Source organism: Poecilia formosa, unplaced genomic scaffold (genome assembly GCF_000485575.1).
Source record: "Poecilia formosa unplaced genomic scaffold, Poecilia_formosa-5.1.2 Scaffold39, whole genome shotgun sequence".
NCBI lineage: Eukaryota > Metazoa > Chordata > Actinopteri > Cyprinodontiformes > Poeciliidae > Poecilia > Poecilia formosa.
This window is the reverse complement of record NW_006799978.1, coordinates 1,997,689-2,021,637: the sequence shown is the minus strand read 5'-3', so window position 1 is coordinate 2,021,637 and position 23,949 is coordinate 1,997,689. Positions and strand designations below refer to the sequence as shown.

At 37.0% G+C, this 23,949-nt stretch overlaps 1 protein-coding gene across 8 annotated transcripts in view; it reads left to right on the top strand.

Annotated features, from left to right (window-relative positions):
* The first annotated feature begins 3,485 nt into the window (after window positions 1-3,485).
* Window positions 3,486-23,949, top strand: part of gria2b (glutamate receptor, ionotropic, AMPA 2b) — a 48,895-nt gene continuing 28,431 nt past the window's right edge. For 4 of the 8 annotated variants that reach the window (XM_016670891.1, XM_016670890.1, XM_007551038.2 and 1 more), the window contains exons 1-2: window positions 3,486-3,889; window positions 4,025-4,165. In XM_016670891.1, coding sequence (XP_016526377.1) covers window positions 3,805-3,889; window positions 4,025-4,165 — 226 coding nt within the window. In that variant the 5' untranslated portion in view covers window positions 3,486-3,804. The remainder of the gene's footprint in view (window positions 3,890-4,024; window positions 4,166-23,949) is intronic. The other 4 variants (XM_016670894.1, XM_007551041.2, XM_016670892.1 and 1 more) reach the window with 3 other exon arrangements.

The following is a 23,949-nucleotide window of genomic DNA, read 5'->3' as shown; positions in this document are numbered from 1 at the left end:
CCAAACCCAAACCGGGTGTTGGCAAACACCGCCGCCAGCGCTGCCGCCCCTAACAGGAGCTATTACGATAAAAACCAAGGCTGTTCAATCCCTGGCCTGTTCCTAATCGCATCACTGTCATGCTGAGAACCTAAAATCGCCTAGGACCGATAAGAACAAAACAAAAGTAAAAAAAAAAAAAGTAAACAAACCGTCTACTTATTTGTGCCAGACTATCCGACGTGGCAAGCCGCAAGTCTTGAAAGCGTGTGACGTCACCGAGTTAAAAGTTACTCGTAAGTCATAAATTCAATATAATTTTTGCTCCATAATGAAATTAAACGGTTGTATTTGTCCAGTGCAGATGAAAATAATGGATTTCTGGTTCTGGTTTTTGAGAGACTAATAGTGACCTGGAAGTCTTTTAATTTTTTGTTTGTGTGTGGTATTTGTAATTGAGCATTTACATATGTATATTTTGTTCTGTTTATTCATGTTGCTGTAGGGCAAAAAAAAAAAAAATCTTAGGGAACCTTTGCTTGCATGTGAACTTTGGAAAATAATTATGGACAATTTTTGTAGTTAATTTTGCTTATGGACATTTAAAAATACAAAACTAAGAAAAAATATACAATTATGATGAATTTTAGTTTTTGTTTTTGTTTGTAAAGAAAATGTTTTTTTGCCATTAATTGTACTGGAGGGTCAACACCTTTTGAAGTGTATGGTCCTTGTGTGATCAGTTACAAAAAATACAAAGGTAAAATAACTTTGCAAATCCTAGGTGTCAGGAGGGATCCTTGGCTGGCACCTCATTAAAAAATAAATAACCTTGTAAACTGTCACAATGTGAGACAACGTTTTCTTGAAATGCACACCTTATATTAGAGAAGTCTGGATTTTCAAAACTGAAGTAATGTCAGACTAGATACAAAAAGCAGTTTTGAAATATTGTTTTAACTTTGACAGAAAATAGCTGTCCAAACCAAACTGCTTCCACGAGAAGAAGGATTTGCTGCACTTGTTAAAACAATTTTTGGAAGGATGAATTCAGCTTCACTAGCCCTGCTTAGGCCTGGTTACTGTCAGACCAGTAGCATGAAGAAATCACTTTAATATGACCTTCTGTAACTGACAGCATAAACTGAGCATTAAAATGACATCTGGCCATCGGTTTGTGATCTTAAGCTCATGTGAACTTGGCTTATGGAGAAGGACAGCAGCAAGTCTACTTTTCACTGTCTAAAACAATTAAGGTTTTGAGGTGACAAAGTCAAAAGTTAGATTAAAATCTGTTTGAGATGCTCTAGCTTTTCTGTTGGTTCTCATTTGAAAACTCTCCAACGTGTCTGAATTAAGATGATTCTGCAAAAAACAGTGGGTCAAAATTTCTCCACAGTAAATACTTGATGGCAGTTGTTGCCTGTGGCTCAACCAGTTAACAGGGCATTTAATTCCATAATAAGGCCAGGGCAGGTTAACACTGAACAGCCACTTTGACAAGAGCAGTCTCAGTACTGTGTTTAGCACATAACTGGACTGAAAGCTATCGGTGTTCAGAGTCGTCAGCAGAATGCAGACTGGAAGAACCACAATGCTGTTCTCTTTGGGTTCAGAGCAGCATTCAACACTGTTGACAGATTATTACTGGAGCGACTGAAGAGCTGGGTTAAACTTTCTGGTACTGTAGTCAACTGGTTTGAGTCCAGAGCAGGTCTGTCATGATACTGGGGTGTTTGGATTTTGGCATTTTTCTGTTTGCATTTTGCCAGTTTCTTGTTTACTTTCTTAGGTGTTGCCATATTCCTCTTATTTTCTGAATTCATCATTGCTCAAAAGTCTTGCCATATTTAGTTTATTATTATTGCTGTAAGGGTCATGCTGTATATGTTTGTTCCTTTTTTAGTGAGTTTCTACATTTTTTTCTGTATTGTGTTCTGCATTTGAATTTAGTTTTCAGATTAGTCTTCTCTCAGTTTATAGTTTGTCCTTTTCGGCTTCTCTCGTGCTTACTGTTCATGTTCCCTCAGTATGCTTGTTGGCTTCTCTCACAGCTGCATCCAAATTCCATTCAGCCACTTGTGTCTTGACAGTAATCAAGCTGTACAGTAAACATTTCATTCTATGACATTCCTGGCTGAATATTTCTGTTCCCTTTCATGGTTTTCTTATGTCCCTACTAATGCTTTATGTCCCGTTTGCCTCCTGTGGTTTTGTAAGTCTCCATTTTATTCATCATTAAAATTCTCAGTTTTCCTCCGGCCAGTTTCAACACTTGGGTCCTTTAACCACAAACATGCAAGGACTTGTTTGTGTCAGTGGGTAACTTTTGGCATTGACAACAACAAAAAAAAGTCACATGCAGAGTTGCCTAAAGTTCCTCCCTGGGATTCTCCTTATTTAATATTGACATGCTTCTACGAGATAAGATTACAGCAAATAACAAATTACTGGGCTGCAGAATGGCACAGCAAGAAGGTCCTGGGTTTGAATCTCAGCCTGGGGTCTTTCTGGAGTTTGCATGTTCTCCCTGTGCATGCGGCTTCCTCCCACAGTCCAAAAACATGGCTGTCAGGTTGATTGGTCTCTATAAATTCTCCTTAGGTGTGAGTGTGTGCATGCATGGTTGTTTGTGTCTCTGTGTTGCCCTGCGATGCACTGATGACCTGTCCAGGGTGTACCTCACCTGTTGACCGCTTTAAGATAGGCACCAACACCCCTCACAACTCCAGTAGGGATAAGTGGGGTCATGCTTGCAAATTAAGCAAGCATGGTTTGCTTAATTTGCATGGATGTGCCATAACTGTTTTTAGTTAGAATAAAAAAGAAAAACTGAATCTATTATTTTTGGACCAAAGGAGGAACAATCAAAAGTTAGCAAACCGTTTCAGTTATTACAGCTAGAAACTGGTAATCAGGCCTGAAATGTGGGTGTAATGATGGACCCGGACCTGCACTTTCAGACACATAAAAGCAATTACAAATTCGGTCTTCTATCATTTCATTCTGAGAATAGAGTTTGAAATACTTCTGTCAGTTTAGAAATCACTTATTGGCTGAACATCAAAACACAGATAAGTTGTGATTTTGTTTTCACACCTCTGCATGTTGCAAATAACTGCAAGTAAATCCCCTCAGGATATCGTCTCTGAACAGGAAATTGTGTTAATGACTTTCTAAAAACACTCAGTTGACTTGAAAATGAAAAATTTCTTCATATTTTTAAGAGTGTTTTATCTGACATTTAAGGGTCCAGTTGTCTGAGGAAGACACGTAAATATGATTTAAGTTCTCTTAATGACGCTACGGTGTCATGACTGAACAATGTTCACCAATCTCCTGTGTAATCATGTGCACTGAAACCCAGAGGCAAAAACAAAAAACTGAATTGCTTGAGCAGGAGCTTCCGTTCCCATTTACTCAAAGGTTGGCGTGTGGTTTGGTCTCCATGTGGATGACTTTCGGATCTTTTCGTGTCTGTCCGCCTTCTCATTAACATTCCTCAGTTGTGGGTGTGATACCGCGAAGATCTCCGGCGCGCGGAGCGGAGACGCGCACCGGCTCCGTGCGTTCAGAAGAGGCGCAGCTGCCGGTGGAAGGGGAGTGACGAGGAGGAGCGGAAAAAGAGACAGCAGAACCTCACCGCCGGCGACCATTCCTCTACTGGTGTCATTTACCTGCTACAAAACGCACATTTCAAGAAGATTTCCTCTTTTTTTCTCTCCGAGGCTAAAGGTTCTTAATATGTGTTGGATCTAACGCCTCCAAAGAGAAACAAGGGAAGACCAGACTCATCTGGTGGATGTGGACACCTGAACTGTAGACATGGGAAATATAGTGAATTTATTTTTTTCTATTCTTCTGGTTTTATGGGTCTGCGCGTTTGGGGGCTCGCCCAGTGTTCAAATTGGTGAGTAGCTAACTCATTCGGACAAAAGAAAATTGGGTTAAATAATTTGGCATAAAATACAATTATGAATTCTGGTCGCTAAATCTGTGATGTTGTTTTTGTGGAAGTGTAACAGGCTTTTTGTCATAATTTCAGGGGGACTTTTTCCAAGGGGCGCAGATCAAGAGTACAGCGCGTTTCGGATAGGAATGGTTCAATTTGGAACCTCGGAATTCAGACTGACACCCCATATTGACAATCTGGAGGTTGCCAACAGTTTTGCTGTGACCAACTGTTGTAAGCAAAAATATCTTTAGTCTTATTGTTTTTTTTACTAAAATCTAGTGGGAGAATGACACCCACAAAACAATTATAGTCATTCTTCAGAACATCATAGTTTAAATATTATAAATAATTTCAGCTATTTTAATAAAAATATTTTCAAAGCTTTCTTATCTATATTCTGTCAGCAAACACGCTGAGACTGTGAGCTGGGTAGTTGAGGATGAACAGCGCTGAGTAGCCAGGGAAAAGTTGGTTTCCAGAGCAACCGTCACATCAATACCATTTTCAGTCTTTCACATTCATTAGAAGAGGCTACACAATAAAAAATATCAATAATAAAAGTTCTGTTATTCAGGTTTATTTAAAACGCCTTAGCAGACTTTTCAAGGGCTAATCAATATTTTCTAGGTACATTTGATTCTCTATTAATTTTTTCATTTTGCATAATTAAAAACTGTGCATCTTACATTTTTTACACCATCTCCCAACTTTAACAATGTCTTCTGTCATGTTTCAGGACAGAAATCTGAGGTAAAGAGTGACTGAGGCAGATTTTTTTCTCCCTCATGTCTTTTCTCAGCTCAGGAGGAGCGTTGTTCACCCAGGGTTGGAGAACAGCCCACATGCACAGATAGAGACAGACATTCTCGGTGCCTGTGACACGCTCTAACACGGCTAATGAGGGCTGATATGAAGCGATTAATTAAAAGCCGATGCACTGAAGGATTTCCTATGCATTGCTTAATTGCCAGAACGGCTTCTAGTCTGATTTGAATCCCTACTTTTGGTCCAAACGAAGGTTTCCAGTCACAATCTAAGCTGTGACTTCACTTTGAGACATTTTCTCCTCAGAGTTTCTGTAAGAATCGTCTCTGTTCTCCTGACAGATTTATTTTAAACTGCTGCAGCAAATAGGTCGCTATATTTCGTACATTCATTAGGTGGTTGCCAAGCGACTGCTGCTCTCAACAGTCCCTTAAACATAAATCAAACGCTTCTCATTGGTGCGCGCACTGGTCCAATCGATCCCATTACCATATAAAACCTTCCTGCTTGAAGATGCTCACTGCGTCCGACAGATCACAGCGAGAGTCGTGTGTTTTGTGCTCAGATGATTGCTTTTTGTTGGTTACAAGAACTTGACAGCATTGCCTTCCCTGATGGGAAAAACAGCTCCTTGTCCAGGCTTTACGAGTTAGAAATATATATTATTAGGTACTGTTGGGTGTTTATAGTAGTGGGAGGAGATTACATAAGAGAATATGGTGTTAACATGCATTTCTCTGTCATATTTAATAATTTATGTAAAACATCAGGTATATTTGTGGATGTTTTTCAACTTTTCCCTCCTCAACAAGTGTGTTTTGGGGGGAAATGACTCATGAACAGAAACGATTGAAATCTTAAAAGTTTCTTACGATAACCATCATTTTGTTATCAATTATGATTGAACTTAGGACATTCTCATTTATCAAAATATTAATAGCTTTAGTCTTGAGTTTCATTTTTTATTTTATTAAAATATCGTCTTCAGTTTCTTTTTGTTCTTATTGATGAAACGTATTTAAGGGTTAAATCATTCTTCTAGAAAATTCTAGTGGTCTCTGGTGACAAACTGCAGGACTGGTTCATCTCAGCATCAGCAGCTGCTGCTTTTAAATGCAGACATGGAAGAAATGAGTGGATTGATGTTGATTATGTGATGCTGAGCTGATTTACAGGCTGTCACCTGGTCTGACAGCCAGTAGAAGCTTTGTTTGCATCCCCCATGGATTTATCTGGTGGCTTTTTGTGAACTCTGTCTTCATATTAATTGAGTTCTTGAGTGGGAGTTGAGAAGAGGAGGGGTGATGCTGGCTGTGGTGAGGAGGTGTGGATGGAGGGGGGGTGGTCGTGTGGGGAAGCTTTAAAAGCCAGTAGATGGCAGTCTGCCTCACCATCCATGGTGGACTGTAAATTACAGCACTTAAACACCACCACTTCGCCTTTTGTTCAAATGTGCTCCACGAAACTGCATTCAGGGGAGAATAAAGGGAGAAATATGAAGCTGTAAAAGCAATGACATGTTCTGATAGGCTTTCTGTTACATAATAGCACACTTCAAACCACAGGGAAGAGAGGTACTTTGGCATTCATTAATCAGCATACGATAAAGGAAGATATTAAACGGAAGAAAAGGTACAACTTTATATCAGTGTTTAAAACTCATGATAAAATTTGCTCAACACATAAACTTATGAACAACTATGATCATATATAGGGCCACAAAATGCTTCAGATTTCCTCTTAATCAAACCAAACAGATTTTAATACCAACGATAAGCTGTCTAAATTCAAAAAGCAGTTTTCAAACTATTTATTTAGCGATAAGGTCTATCATCAGCATGGAAAAAAGTAATTGCCCCCTAGATCTAACAGGTGTTTGTGCCGCTCTTTGTTAAGACAAATGTCCCCAAAAATGTTTATGATGGTGGAATGTTGTCTCACGTTTCTATGCAGTATTGCTTTGATTCAGCCATGTTGGAGGGTTGTCTCACATGAAGAGTCTGTTTAAGGTCATACTACGACATCTAAATTAGATTTTTAGCCCCTTATCCACCTTAAGAGGACGGGATGCTGATATGTTTTTGATCTTTGTCTTGATGCACAACCAAAGTGTGTTTAAGTTTAAGGACACAAACTGACTGCTGGACTTTCTCATTCAATATGTTTTACCAACAAGCAGGACTTTGGTCATTTGGGATGGGTCCATGTCCTATAGAGGTCATTTCTTCATTTCTGCCAAATACCATCTTTTGTTATTGTCCAATCATGAACTCTGACCTTATGGTGTGACCTGCACACTGAAAACATAAAATATTACCAAGTAGTGTTGGTCTAATTTCTAGTTGTTGCTTTTTTTCCCACTTGGAATAAGAGAAAATCAACTTACAAGTAGTTTTTACATGAGCTTACTTTAAATAAATAATTCTTTAATCTTTATGGAAAAGGATAAATTCCACTGGCAGATTATTTCACTTATGAGAAAATGTTTTGTTTAAAAAAAAAAAAAAAAAAGCAGTGATGTTATTCTGGGTTATTTTTTGGCCTTTTGGATGAGCCACTGATAAGTTATTGGAGTAATTTGGAGGCCAGCCACTTCTGGGAAGGTTCTGTATTTAAACATAATGGCTCTTTCTCTGATTCATTGAAGATCCACAGCAGATGTCAGTTGATTTGCTTCTCATCTGTTCTTGATGTTCTTTAAATTGGTGCTTTTCTTTCCATTAGCCTACTTCATGTTCTACTTAAATAATCCATTCATTGTACAAGTCTGGAACCGAATATAATTAATTTATTATGTAAAATCTTCATTTGAAATCTACATTTTGTATTTACCACGGTTAACTTTATCTTTTGTTAAAATTAGTTAGATCTGAAATTCCTATGACCCAAAAATATGGGGAAAAAAATGCAGTACTGCATGAATGAGACTTGTGTAATATGATTTGATTTTATTATCTGTTTATATCGTGAAAGCTGCTGCCTTATTTCAGCTTTTAATTAACTATAGTCTTTTATTTCACAGTGTCTGAGTTCCTTTCAGGCTTATGAAACTCTCACTGCTCTATGCCTGTGCAGAAGCATACTTCATCAACACAGTGTGTCAGAGACAGTGGGTGGCAGAATGACACATTTCTCCATCAATAACAGTTCATCTGGGCAGCCCTGCATCTGCTGCCAGCACCAGGGGACTCATTCTGACCATGTATATATGTGTGTATGTGCAGTAATGTTGATGCACTTTCCCCCTAAAGCAATAAATCTAAAGACTTCCTGGATTAGAGCCACCTCTTAATTCTGAAAATGACTTGAATAACCTAAAGCTGCTTTTCACTGTTGTGGGGGAGCAGGAGAGCCACATTTCTTTCTCATGCTTTGTCTTGTTTCCTTCAACTTTTCTATTAACTAACTTTTAAACAGTTATGGTAGTTCAACTTAGAATGCAGTGATATGGCTAAATACAGTGCAAACCTGGAATAAAACCTGTTAGACCTGAGACTGGAGCAGAGGTTAACCTTCCAGCAACCCTACAAATGTATCCAAAGCAACAAAGGAATATCAGGAATATCAGGATTTCTTAATTGGTTAGTCAAAGTCCAGGGAAAAAGCCAATTTATTGTAATTTGAAAAAGGAATTAAAGAATGTGAAACTCTTGAGTCAGCCTGATAGAAATGTCTGAAGACCTGCAGCTATTATTGGCCAAAAGGTTAAATCCTGACTGACCTCCCATAAAAGGACTGACTTATTGGGAGTGAATGGAAATGCAAATCACTTTTTAGATCAAAAACTGTTATAATATAAGACCATGTACCACTCCTCTGTGTTGGTCCAGTGTTAGGTTATTTATTCATATTTCTTAACAAGATTGAATGTTTTCTTGTTTAATTTAATAAGTTTATTGTGTGTAATGTTGAGGACAGAACACAGCAGTGATGTACATTTCTGGTTAACCAGTTTTCTTCATGTTTTTTATTTTTTCTGACTAATAATGTTTTCAGCTTACATTTTTAGACAAGCGTAATCAGTTTGAGAAGATTGAAACTTTTGGATAATGACACAATGAATATAAAATGATTATGATGTAGTTTCTGAATGATGGTGGGAATTTGAAACTGAGAACTGGTCACAGACCCTGAAAACCTTTTATTATGGAAAGTTGTAAAAAGCTTTTCATCCATTCACTTTGTGTTATTTAAATTAAAAGTCTAAAACTTGAAATTACTTCCTGAACTTTTCAAATGAATCCTCTTCAATGAAAGTAAGGCAACACAAGCAAACCCAGGCTGAACATTTAGGAAAACTCTCACTCTCTGGCATGCAGTCACAATTTGAAAACGTTTCTCTGAAAGTGGGAAGAATAAAAATTTTTATTACCTAAGCAGATACCAGAAGTGTTATTTTGTCATTTTCTTCCCTTTCTTTGTCTTATTGGACAACTGATGTGAAACAATTGCAGCAGCCTATTTCTGACATTGAATATTGGGAGCATGGGAAATTGATAAAAGTTTTCCTTTGTAAAACAGTACAAATTGATACTAAAGCAGCAAAGCGTGAAAACAATTCTTTGCAGGTTCCTGTGTAATTCTTCTATTGTTGGAGCTGGATGATCACCTAAATCCATTTTTAAAGGGTTAGGAGTGATGAGGTGTTTTAAGCTGTACAGTTTAAAAGACTGCAATCTGAAAAAAATCAGTCATTTCCTGCTCTCTTAGTATCCAAAGCTTCTTTTTGCCTGCCTGAATAATTCCTGTTAACTCCAGTTTTCCAGATTTACATTGTAATTTTACAGTGTTTTGGATTTGTTTTTAAATCCCATGTAACGTCTTATTTTGTCACATTATGACATCAAATTACAAAGTATTTAATGGTCATTTTGGGATAGGTCAACATAAAGCAGTACAGAATTATCGTGTCAAAGAATACCTGAAAAATAATCATTAAATCAAACTTCACCAACATTTAATTGTTAAAGATCATAAACAATCAATAGTAAACACTTATCATTAAGCCAACATATTTTAATCTTCAGTAGGTCTCTTTCCCAATTCGATGTTCTCTCTATTCCTCTCATCCTGGAGAAATAGAAGGATGTTACAGTGCATATGTTTGCTTTGCTTGTGTTTGCCATGATGACTGGGAGTCTATGTGCTGCAACAGCAGGTCTCGGTGCCTTCATTCCTGACATTCACCTTTACTGAGGCCAAGTGAGGGCGAAGAGGTCTTTGACAGCCAGCTGTCCATTTAACACTTCAAAGTTCCTGTTTGTCATGGCTGAATCATGTCGCACTGCAATTTCATACATTTGAGTGCACAAAGCATTTCATGAACACGTGATTTCAGGGACCTGGCCAAATGATCAAAAGGAGAAACCTTCCTTATATGTGCTACCAGGAATTGGTTAAAGCCAATTCATTGTTCACACCTAATTAAGAGCATCTCTGCCATTTCACAGAGAGTGTTGAAATGGTAAATGGGCCTAGCAGCTGGCTGGTCAAAAAAAAAAAAGAAAAAAAAAAAAGAGGCTAAACAGCCTCTGCGGATCTTGGCTTGCCCTGAATACAGCCCCCCAACCGAGCCTTTATCGCTGTGTCCTTCAAAAGTTCCAGCTACAGATACAGGCAGATTCAGAGGTCTAAGTTTATATCTACATTTTCTCAGAATGGAAATGCCTTTGCTGTTTGCTGTTTGGGAAGATATGTTGTATTTGATTTAGTGGAAGAAGCCAGAACTTATGAACACTTCTAGTTTACACAAACTACATCTAAAACTAGAGAAGGGAGCTTTTAAATGTATGATTTATGATGGTAAACACAGTGATAACATAAGGCTTTTCGGTGTTGTGGTATATTTCCTTGTAAGGGAAATTTAAAATTTTACAGTGTGATGCTCTGAAAAAAAACAAACAAACAAAAAAAAACACATCTTTATCCTGGGGTCTGTATGATAAATATCTATAAAGGTTTATATTGTTTCCATCCTTAAATCTCACAAGATGCTACATTTCTATTGATTGTGGTTCTGATTATGATTTGGATCAGTTACTTTTTTTGAGATATGAGAAATGATGACCTCTGATCCTATCAAAATGACTCTAAGTCTAAATGACCTCCTGCAGGTGAAGACAATTGATATAAACACATTTCCTTAAAACAGATGATGAAACAAATTGACACTTATTTGATAGTGACTCATTTGTGTTACTAAAAGAGACAAAACAGACTAAAAACAGGCAGAAATGTGCAGTGTAAATGGCATAGGCGTAAAATGACTGTTGGAGTTTTTGTATGATTATCCAGCATTCAGTACCTGCAGGAGCACAGTCACACAGAAGTCAAAATTTGATTTAATTCGGTTTTTAGTGAGCCCCCAGCTTACAAAAAAGCTGATTGTGTTTAATTTCACTTCAGTCGATGCCCTGATCCTGAGCTTACACAAGCTGCTGTTGGCAATAAAGAGAAGCAGTTTCCTTTAACAAGGAGAGACCTTGAGCCAATCTCAAGGTTGATTGCTGCAATCATTTCGGTTTTACTAGTTGAATCTTTCCTCCAATGAAAAATGTGAGGAACGATATTGTCAAATATCATGTGTCATCACCAGGCTGATCACACATGTTAAATAAGTATATAAAACAAAAAACGGATTTACTTGTCTGAATTTCTTGATTTTGAGAGAGAAAATAAATCCATGTTCAGAATGATGTCATTTCCTGTTAATGATCTATCAGCATCTGCCTTAAAACACAAAGATAAAGACTGAGCACAGACTTTGAATGTAAATGTCTAAATTTTTAAAATGGTATCTCCTCTGTGATCTAAAAGATAAAACCTCATTTAGTTCAACTGTAAAATGATACAATGACAGGATTTATTCTAACCTTTTCAATGGGGTTAAATACAGCAGATCATTTGTCAGAAATGAAGATAGTCGTCTAACACCTAACATATACCAAGTTCATCTATTAATAATAAAGTTTATCCCTTTTATAATGTCCTCATTTATACTTATGTTTAGAGAATAAGAATAAATACTTGGCTAAACATTCACTTGTTTAAGGCCTTTATGGAATGTTTAACAACTGTTGATCATCTTGAAAATCATTTTCAGTTCTTTTATTTTTATTTTTTCAGAATTTAAGACAGAAACCTTTTCAGTGGTGGAGGGATTCTCATTGGAGATTCTGTCCTTATCATGCTGGTGATTAAGATTTCATTTTGTTGTGTTCTTGGGGTGTTCCTGACAAACCTGGCTGCACTTTATGATGCTTTCTTGATTGCTTGGCTTCAAATATGTAAGCAGAGGGGAATGAATCGAAAAAAGAAAGGTGTAAACATTATGGAGTGGTAGGGTTGTAAAATTTTATCTAATAGCAAAACTTAAACACTAAGCAAATCTAAGAAGTTTTTAAGAGAAGTTTGTTTTACAAACGGCAGCATGATGCAGGCTAAATGTGGAGGAAACCAGATAACTGAGATAGTTGTAATGTTAATCATTAAAAGGACAGAAAAACAAACAATTCACACATTATTAAAAAATAGTACAGAAATATTGTCATGACCTAAGTAGCTATAGAAAAGATTGTTTAGCAAAGACACTCATCTCTACTTTTCACAAGTAGAGATGGTAGGAAACAAAAAAGTTATCTTTTTATAGAGTGGTGTATCCAATCTTATTGAGGGAAAGCTTGGTGGAAGGAAAAAGTGTGCCAGATGAACTGTAACCCTGACAGAATTTTAAAGATTTCAGAGAAATTCTCCAGGCATGGACTGGAGCCAGTCAGGCCTAAAGGCATGTTCTACATCTGTCACATCACATCCATCATGCTGAGCCACTGCTGAACCTGAGAAAATGCCTGATGCGTTTGTTGGACTCTGGATGCAGTTCAAGCCAAACTATTGAATGAGCCCAACTTCAGTCCTCTGAATTTGGAGGTTAGCTCTCCTGCTTGTGCATCACTTTGTGCTGCTCTCTGCCAACTGTTGTTCTAGACCTTATTTGTTGTTTTAGATGTATGAGAAACTGGACTTTGTTTTTTTCATTAACTGAAAGAAATAAGAAGTCAGGATGAAAGTTTGGTTGAAAGTTTTAATTCTGTGTGTAATTCATTCAAATGTGTTAATTTGTATGATGTTCTAACTAATATAGATGTGTAATTGATTTCCATCTATGAACAGATAAAGAACGCAGTTTGCCTGTTTGCAGATTTTTTTTTTATTGATCACATCTAAGGAATGCAGCTTGGGAAGCTCAAAAATCCCTTGACCCAATCCCACTTGATGCGCTATTAGCTGCCCTTTGCAAGGAAGGAAAACTGAAGATGTTGGTTTCTTTGGTTGGACCAAAATGTTTTCTACATTTAATGCATATTGGGATAAATTTGGTGTTTTGGAATATTAAAACGGGCACTTGCACATGTTTTTAGAGGGTGGTAGTCTATGTTAGGAAACATTAATATGTGGCACTAATTGGTGTTGTAAATACCAACTGATCTTGTTTTTAGAGTAAGGCGAACAGTTCCTCCTCTATCTGATTCTCCGCAGGTTTGACTTTTGTTAGCTTTGCTAGCAAAGCCTTTCTTTAAAAGAATTGCATCTGTCATTCCTCCAAACATACTAGGCAACTTGAATAGAATGCTGATGGGTAAATTTCCTCTTTGGTTGACACTTTTTCTACAGAGCCTAATTTAACCAGCTCATTTAAAGCTTTGATCCGTTTGCAGCATTTCCTTGTGGTGTCAGCGGTGCTGTTAGCCTCATGTCTGCTTGGTTGACAGCTGCATTGTTCTTTTGTAACAACCTTCTTTCCCTGATGGTCTTTGTTTAAACAAAAGGTTTCATCTGGACTGTAGCCAACACATGCCAGCTGCTTTTCTCATGTCACTTAGCTTCTCCACAAACATGCAGACTTTGTGAGCGCATCAGAGTTTCAAACCTTGACACAAATGTTTCACAGCGCTAGTTGGACATTTTCTCTGTCTTACTACTTTAAATCGGGCTTTTACATAAACCGATTCTTTGTTTTTCTTTTTGCATACAGCATGTATTTATGCTTGCACAAATCCTGCAAATTAGAAACAGCAGTACATTATTCTCTTGTTACTTTCTTACAATATAGTTGATTAATATGAAATGTGTGTGCATGCTTCTGTTGTCAGAAGATGTTTGATGGGAGTTTTTGGAGTTTAGAGGTGATCAGGAGGCTTTTTTAGACATGCTCCAGCACTGATGCTCTGCTGCTTTGATCTGTGAGGGTGTTTGTCTTCATTCTGCGAAGCTCATGTGTTTTCCCTGCTGCCCTGTAAAGTCACTGTAGATGGTTTCTATGATGAAATTCTCAGACAGACATGAATTCAACTGAGGAAAGAAGATTAGGAACCTTTCAGATCACAGATTTTTGTTTTTTAATGAAAAGTGTATATTTATGTTTTTATACCAAGACGTCTTCTCTCTGGTTGTTTTAATTTATCTCTGTTTTGTTGAATCTTTCTGAGACTAAACCCCCCTCATCAGATTTTGATCTTTCAAAATTAATATTATACTCTATAATTTATAATATACTTTCTGTTTTTTCTTCTAGGATATTTCTTCCCAGATATTTGACCACTGTTCTGATCAAAGTTAATTCATTTTTAGTGTCATTTTCCCATTGGGACACCCATTGTTTCCCCTGTTTGACTGACATTAAGTCAGACAATCAGCATAATGCTGTCACCATCGTGCTTGACAGTATGTGCAGTGTACATAGGTTTGAAAACTTGACCTTGATTCCTCCAAACAATTTTTACATTGCTGTTGTAAAACATCTCAATCTCTGCAAATTTTGACCTTAAAACATTTCTCCATAAGGTAATTAGCTTTCCATGAAGACAGATGTAAATTTCAGATGCTTTGAAGGTTTCAACTTTAAAGAAAGAAAGGAGAGAAGAAAGACATTTCAGTTTATGATAGGCTTGACCTTAACTGTTTCCAGAATATTCCTCAGAATCCCAAGAAGTTTTATTTGGTTAGACATTTCAGACTTTTACGTAACTGATTCTCTCGAAGGACAATGACCCAAAACACACATCGTAGTTGGTATTGGAAAGGATGAAGAAGGCTCACATTAATATTTGGTGTGATGCTGAGCCCAACTGTTTTGAAAATTTATAGACTTTGCTTAAAAGCTTGGTTAAGGAAACATCATCCTTATATAAGCTCCACTGATTATGTCCCACTGAGTGGTAAATATCCTGCCACACCCTTGCTCACAGATACTTGTGTTTTCTTTGCAGTTTATTAAAGAACACATTACCAAAATTAGTAGAACTGAATGTATGTTTGTGGGTGAGTGCAGATTAGAAAGAAAAAATAAATCATTGAGAGTCTTATTTTAGACACTCTTGTTGTGAGACTCTGTACACTTCCTTATGGAAATGCAATCTAAAATTGTTGTATTTCTCCAGTGATTAATAAATGACCTGTCTCTCCTAATTTCTAAGTCCCAGTTGGAAGTACGGGGCGTCTAAATGGCATCTTGCTGTCAGTCAGTCACATGTGTGAAATTTCCAATGGATGAGCCTTGATAAAATGAGACTCACCTTGAGCCTTTTATAAGGACTCCTTGTGACAGGCGCACGGTGTGCAAGATGAAAGACCAAGACGTGCCCATGTGGAGGCAGTACGACATGTTCTCACTTCACAAATACGATGCTGAACTACTTTTGGCAGTTATGGCCATCAAACCTGGGCACATAGTGTTCATAGATAATATCTGTAAAAATATTGTGTTGCTGATCAGTGACTTTTCCATTTCTGATTTTTCTTCTGTATGTAAGTGATTTCTTTATATGTTGGCTTACTGCCTCCTGGAGCTGCAGCTCCTATTATGGAGCCAAAAGCACCAAACTGCAATGCAAAATCTGATTTCAAGTAAATAAATTGGTTGCTAAACAAAAAATCTGTGGCGCCATGGGAAGATCAAACCCCTAAAGAAAAATATGGAATAAAAACGAGGGGGCGACACTAGCTGCATGCAAGGATGTAATATGGCAAGGATAAAATCATTAAATCCACAATGACATTGACAATTAGAGGCCTATAAGAAAACAAATAAACCAGAAACATGACAAGGCAAAGAGAGATACGGTTTCCACCAACAGCTGCGTCAACAATAGCCAGGTCAGCACCCATGTCCCCTGGCAGGAGGAATCACTGTGTGGGACTGGGAGAAAGAAACAGATGCTTACATGCACACAAATAGGATGGAAATGTTCAGCCCAATACACACTGAGCTGGTAGGACTGCAGAGAGTGACAAGTTACAGCAGGCAAGAGGCAGCTTCAGACTCCTGCTGGCTGTCAGCTCCCATTTTAACTTAGTGGAAGTTAATGAGAGTGGGTCAAAGATAGTGAGTGGTTACAGGTAGAGGCTGAGTCTAGATAATATAGCTTTAAGGTAGTTTAATTTGACAGGTACAGTCTTTTCAGCAGCAAAAAAAATGTCTCCCACATTTGTTGGCAGTTCCAGTCGCCCTGCAGTGACAGAACAGCAGGAAGTACAGCGAGAAAAGTTGGCTTGTCAGATGCATTAACTCATATCAGATGAACAAAATATAATGAGATTCTTAGCCCAAATTTTTGTCTGACTTAAAAAAATGACATTTCCAGATTTGATTTTAACTCTGTTAAAATACTTAATTTAGTTTAACATTGACATCATGTACTGTATATGAATTATCAGGCTGAATCGTGTCATGACAACAAGAAGAGGAGAATTTTCTCGGTTGTGAAAGCAGACCTGTCCAACAGAGGGGCTTAATCACCCAAAGGTTGACATTAATTTCTATGATCATACAGATCACAGCAATTCACATTTACTCTAATAACTCACAGGTCATAAACTACACAATCTGCAGAGTAAGTCACCATCAACACAATAAAGAGGGAAATCATTGTTACAAATCAAAATTAGATTTGATCTGTTTCTCATTAATAAAAAATAAACAATCCAGAAATGTATGTCTTAAAAGTGAAATACATAGGGAAAAGTATATTCTTTGCAATGTCATTCACTGATCAACTAAAATCAATAAGAAAGTCACAAATGTGTAGGCAATGAAAAAATGATTAAATGTTCAATTGTTAGATATTTATGTGCAGTTTTGCACCCTAACCCCTAACAAATATAAAAATTACATTTTATACAGGTACAATTCTCTTGTTAATTTTAAGATATATGTTAAACTATTTATTGCACAACTTCAATTCAGTGAAACTTTATTTATGCAAAGGGACAAAAACTAACTTTTCTCTCTTATAGGCGGAATAAATGCAGATGAAGAACAAATCAACCCTCTTTTAAGCAAGTCCACTATTGAAATGTATAAACAATGTCATTTTTGTTATGATGATGCCTATGGCAATAGTTTTGTTCAAGAGTAAACAGATGTATTGCTAACTTGATTTTTCTTTTGTCTTTTTTGGAAGAATGATTGTTGATCTATTCACACATTATTATGAATTATTCTAAATAGATCTCAGTTTACTCTAGATCAGCTGATTCTTGCACATGATAAGGTAGACTCATTCTGCAGCATTTGGATGTTAAAGTTGCAGCAGATAGTTTGTACAGATCATTTTGAAATCCTAATCCAAGCTTCTTCCACTTTCATTTTTAATGAATACATTGACATGGTTAAAAAATGAGCTGGAATACGTTCATCCATTTTCTACACTTTCCTATTCAGGGTCACAGGTTAACCTGGAATCAGAAATCCATAAATATTTTATATCTAACAAACTGGTGTCTTTAAATCTCTTAGGGGAATCCATGCCATAATAATTATACCCATAATGACTGACAGAATTTACATGGCCATGACACGTATGTTTTTTGTTTTACCAATATTAGTAATGTTTAAGTGTTCTCTCACCATTCCAGGTTCCTTTTTGTGTCTAACTGCACCGTGAAGCAGTGATCTGTGTTTTATTCTGTCAAAAGCAGTCAAATTTACATAAAAATCCCCCAAAGTGAGGAAGACATCAAATGCCATGAAAGAACTGCAGCTGCAGCCCCACTTTTACTTTTTAATGCTCTCTTTGCTGCTGAAAGCTGAGGCCTCCAGAAGGTCACAACGTAAGCTGGCTTCCGCTTGACGATGGAATATTGTATAAATCTGTTTCTGCGGGACGCGGTGCTGGCACTGTTTCAAAGTGTGTGGGCTCTGGAAAAGACACGATGTCAGGAGTGTTCTCTAAGCAGCTCAGGGGAGCACTAGATAAAAAATGAGGCAATTCTCAGGAGCTCCACTATTTCACTCAGTAAACTTTTCACTGCAAATGGAAATTATGTGCATCTCATTTCAATTTCATAAATGTGCAAATATGATGTCTCTGTCTCTGTCATTAGCCTCAGTTATGGTATTACCACAAAATAACATGAGGTAATACATAGTTTTAAATGGAAATTTTTAGATTATATGCGAGTGTGTCCAGATCTGCTTAGTTAAAGCACTCAAGCAGCTAATTGGACGCCTCTTTGAAGGTTTTCCAGTCAGATACTACAGAATTTAAATAAATTGGTTTCTTGAACAGCTCACTGTCCTCCTACTTCCTCCACAGTTAATATATCTCAACCCAGAAGAGCAGCTTTGGGATGCACATCAACATTATGCATATACTGGTGATAAATGTGCAGCAAAATTACGATTTTGTCATTAGAGACATAAATGTCTGAATGTTTCTGGGACCTTTTTGAATCTATGTCACAAAAATAAAAGTAGGTCTAAGGGACTAGGTGAATGCACAAGGTGTACCTAAATAAGTGGCCAAGAAATAAATATTAATTTCATTTCCTTGTTTACTAAAAAAAAAACTGGATGGAAAATGGATAAGAAATCAGAAGAAGCTTTTGTTAAAGTTGGAGTTAATGATAGCAGACACACAATCAGACGTTTTTATGTCTATTTGCTTCCCTGTGAGCTTGTTCCTGCTTATCTTCAGCAAACACTTAGTAACTGGTTGCTGTGGGAGCCGTTCCTTCTGATTAAAGCTGCGTTTCCATCAACGCCCCTCATTTTGTTTCTGGCCGTTTCCAAGATCATTAGAACGCAGAACAGCAGATCCAAAGTCTGCGCTGGTATTTCCACTAAAGGTCAGTGGATATATGATATGTTTTATAACAGGAGGAAGATGAAATGGGAACAAAGCTGCCGTAGGTGATGAATGGGCTTGTTTTGCAGGATCAATCTGGTCAAAGAAATCTGCAATGAGCTAAGTGGGACAGATTGGCACAGAGCGTTTGTTGGATTCTAAGGTGCTGCGCTTTAGGAAGAACATCTGGAAAACTTTATTCTTCTGAAAGACTGATCAAATCATGCAACACTGTTCTTAAGAATAGCTGATTCATCTGCTTGAGCTTAAAATAGTTGACAAATTAAAACTATTGTGAAAAGAGAAGTTGTTCTGGTTTTAGTGAACTTGTTTGGAAGTTGAAATGACGTTTTCAGGATGCAGGGACATTTCTCAGCTGAGACAGAGCATGAAACGAATATCAACCATGCACACAGCTACACTGGAGGTCAAGTCCATTAATTAACCCCACATTCATGCTTTTGCACCGTGAGAGGAAACTAGAGTATCCAGAAAGAAAATAAAAATAAATAAAATAGTCATCTGAAACACAATAGCTACCATAAACCAAGAAATCCAAACACATATTACTTTCTGCAATTTAGTTTAAATCTGTTCTTGCTTTATTGAATGTCAATTGTTTCTTGATTGGCTTTAAGGATTAAACCACACTGGGAAATGCTTTACAACTGATCACATCTAGATTTCAAATTTTACTCCCAAAAAATTACAAACAATTCAAGAAATAAATGTTTATGAAATTATTCAGCAATATTCCATTTTATTATTCACTCACCTTGTTCTTATATCCAGTTACGACAGAATTTCATTTTCCCAAAAATCTTAATCAATAAATTTATAATAATGTTAAATAATTGGACTGGACCAAAAACAACTAATCCTCCTGCCCCTCCATAAGTGAGCATCTACATTCATGGACATAAATTTTAAGTCATAAGCAGGAGAAGTTAATATAAAATATTTTAGTTTTAGAAATCAATGATGTGTTGTTGTATCAGCCTTTCATACCACTCAGGTTCTGGTTCCAGTCTGCTCTCCATCCCCAGAACCAAACATGGAGAAACAGCATTCAGGTTCTATGGTCCTTTAATCTGGAACAAATTTCTAGAAAACTGGAAGTTTTTCGGTGAGAAGCTGAAATACTGAATACCTTTAAATCCATCAAAACACAAATCTAAGAAAATGCCTTTGCTTAGATCAGCCTTTGGTTAACAATAACTAGAACATAGATTCAATCTAGTCTTCAGTATGTTGCATTATACTGAGAATATACTGTCTTTTTTGTTTGTTTGTTTTCACTGTTTAAAATCACACTAAAAGTGTCGTACAAATAAATTTGTATACATATTCTTTTGAATAAATTAATCTTCAACTTCTCCTTAAAATGACCAAGATGGCAGAAACACGGAGGCAAGTTATTCTACAAGCTTGTGACCACAGCTCTGTCCCCTCCGGTGGTAAAATGTGTTTGTGGAAGCTTTAACAGCTTTTGACTGGAAGACCTCGAACTGTGAGAAAAGGTGCAGCGCTCTGGAAGGTCAGAGATATTAAGCAGGGACCAGACAACTCAGGGCTCTAAAAGTAAAAAAAAAAAAAAAAAGAGAGAAAATACAAACACTGTGTTGTCTCTCCACCAACCTGACGAAAAAACCTGCCCATGAAAAGGTATATATTTTATATAGATTCAACCAAACTTTAGAAGTTTTATTATTTTAAAAAAATCTTAATCTGTTTATGATGGTTTGGAGTTTCTGTTCTGAAAGTTTATTTTTCCTGCATCAGTGAGCAGGTAGCTTTTCTGAGGCTCAGCTTCCAGGTTCATCTAAATCCTTGTAAAACAAAAGCATACTTTGTAGAAAAGTTTAAACACAAAAAACACATTTAGAAGATTAAAGCTGAATCTAAAATGTTAATACTGAGGTTTTGAATGCGTGTGCATTCAGCAAACTGTGTTTTAGTAGAATTTAAATCCTCCACTATGAAGAAGCCTCCTGGAAACAGGTCAGTGAATAAAAGCAGAGGGGGGGAAAGGGAGAAAGACTCAGAGGAAAATGGAATGAGAAATGAGAGAAGTGGAGCTCAATAGGTGATAAAAACTGGGCCGCTGTAAACGAACAGCCGGAAGAACTGCTCAAGGGTGCACAAAAAAACCTTTCACAAGCCAGTCAGCCATTCAGATGCATGACGGGGCTGTTGCTCCAATGCTTTGCTGCATGTGCTTCAGACATAAATGCCTGCATTTCATAATCATGTCATTAGTCAATACAGTTAAAAAAAAAACAGCCGTAGGTCCACATTTAAGAAGTACTTTGAACTGACATTTAAAGCTGCATAAAGGAAATCAATAACGATAACAGAAGCAAGTTAAAACGCAGTCTGCTGATTCTAGTTCTCAGAAAAATGACATTTCCAAGCCTCAACATTTGCATTTATGTGACACAGGTGAACAGTTTCTTCTGTGTGCAGAAAGAACGTTACTAAAATAGACGTTGGCAGCAGTCCCCAGACAGAACGAGACCACATCACGCTGCAGAGGTAGCTTGAGACAAAACAGAGCCAATAAATCATATACACTGCATCTGCAGTTAAAAGTGAAAGTTTACATAAACCAAAAAAAAAAAAAGACATGGACATTTTTTTTCTTAATGACTGAAGCTAAATCAGACCAAAGTTCTCTTGTTTCATGTCTGTTAGAACTATAAAAATCATTTCTATTTGCTAATTACCACAACAATGAAAGAAGAAATATGCAAGGGATTGGTGTACTAATCAGAAGTTTACATACGTTTCCTCTGCATTACTTTGAACTAGATGACTGGGATCAAATGTTTTAAGTATTTCTGTTTCTAAACTAATAAATTCTCTTCCTGTATTTTGTTCTGTATTTGAGCTCCATCCTTTCATTGACTCTGATCTGCTTCTCTGTCCCAGCTGAGGAAAACCTTCATGTCCTACTTAGAGACCAGTGATGCTGAATGACCAAGAAATCTGATGTAGACCAAGGAGCTTTAATACTGCAAGAGAAACTACATGAAAAAGTCCATTGCTGAAAAAAATCTGGTTAAAATATAAAAAAAAGAGAGAAAAAAACATTTTACTCATGAAATCCAGTTTTTACATCGAGGTGACAGGACTGCTCAGCTATGTTTTTGAAACGCTCCCTTCCTTTAGATTTTCAAGGTTAAAATTTGCTTGTTCAACAATTATAGTTGCGACAAATCTGCTCAGGATACAGCATGACAGAAAGGCTGGTGGCTTTAAGCTGCCGCACCAACTGGTGACAGATCAGTTTTACATAAAATGGCCCGAAGTCTCGAGGCGTTTCCTCTTGGTGAGAACGCTGCTGCTGGGGAGGATGAGATATGTAACAGTCACGTTCTGCTAGCTGTGACTGGACTGCTGATGATCACCACCACAGAGACATGTGGAGCGTGTGAATGCAAGTTTGTGTTGCACACTGACTCATTGTTTTACTGATGTACTGGGCTTCTGATTTCCTTCTGTATTACCTATAAATTGCATAAAAACAAAAATATTTTACTTGAACCACATATTTTGTCTTGTATTTCAATAGAAAGACAAGCATAAATGTTTGTTTTCCAAAAAAATAATGAAAAGTTTAAAGCTCCACATCTAGTTTGGCACTGAGCAGTCTTTCATCCCCTCATGTAAAGTTTGGGATGTCAGCCGGGAGCAAATATCAGCTGAATTTGCAGTTAAGTGCCTTTCATTCTTGCTGATATTTAACACAAGCTGGTTTTATTAACCGCTAATTGGTGCAGGTTTAATCTTTGATCAGTAATGGAGCCCCCATGTAAACAGTGGAAGAGCAGTGGAGCAATAATGGTGAAAATGAGGTCATCTAATTGGGACAGCTAAATATATTTAGCAGGGTACACCCTCTCCTTGGGTGGTGATACTCGGTGCAGGAGTCACTGCTGCAACAGATTTAGAAAGCTCAGTGTAATGAGTTCATTGCAACTTTGTGATGACCACAGACTTTGGGTTTATTGCTGACGACGCTATAGTTAATAAAATAAACGACCCAATGGTCAAACAAATGTTCAAATCAAAACAAACAAATGAAACTTGGCTTTATTTGTTCACCGTTCCTCTGCATCGACTCAAGATGCAGAGTCATCATATGGATTTTGACCTGATCACAAAGATGTCGGACTCTTAACGATTTCCAGCCATATTTGTTGGCACTCCTTATAAAGATGCATAAAAGTTGTTAAAATAAATTAAGTTTTTATTGCAGCAACATAATATGACAAAATAGAAGCTTAACTACCTATTCTGAAAGTAGGATTTCAGAATAATCCTACTGTGAATTTCAGCATGTTCATGTTTGGAAATGTTATTACTCTTTCCATACATATAGTTTTTGACATGTAGGACAACACTTTGTCTTTTTCTGAAGCATTTCCCAAATTTTGAAGATAAAGGGATCTGTGAATATTCTGCTTCACACAATCACTTCAACTTCATTCTGTAGCTTCTCCACAAAACGGGTTAGGATTGGAAGACCATGGGAAAATGTAAACTTTGTGGCTGGCGAGCAAATTGATGCATTAATATAATCATTATCGTACTAAAAGAGCATTATATTTTTAGTAATCACTAATCATTAAATTACTTGAAATATCCAGTCATTTCACTTTTACTGGTTAACTTCTCCAGAATCACATTCCATGCTGATGTCATGCACAGACAAACTTCCCATGGCCTTTAAACAGAAAAAGCCCACAGCATCACCGATCTTTCACCGTACTCATTAGGCATAAGGTGATTATCCAGATGTTTATCCTTTGTTATAGGCCAGAGACGCCTGGATTGTGGTTTGCGAAAAAGCTCAGTCTTAGTTTTATAACCAAAAGAACTCTGTCCTAGTCCAAGTCCCAGTAGACTGTAGCACACTTCTGATTCACCTCTGTGATGGGAGGACAGAAAAAAGTTTTTTTCTGGTTTCAATCTCAAAACTTTGCTATTGTAAAGGTCTCATCTAATGACTGCTATTGTTGACCTTTTGACCCCAGAATTTCACTTTTTGCTGTAGTTCTTCAGTACAAGTTAAATGTACTGCAATCAAACGTAAAAAGAAGATAAATGTTTGACCTTATAAAG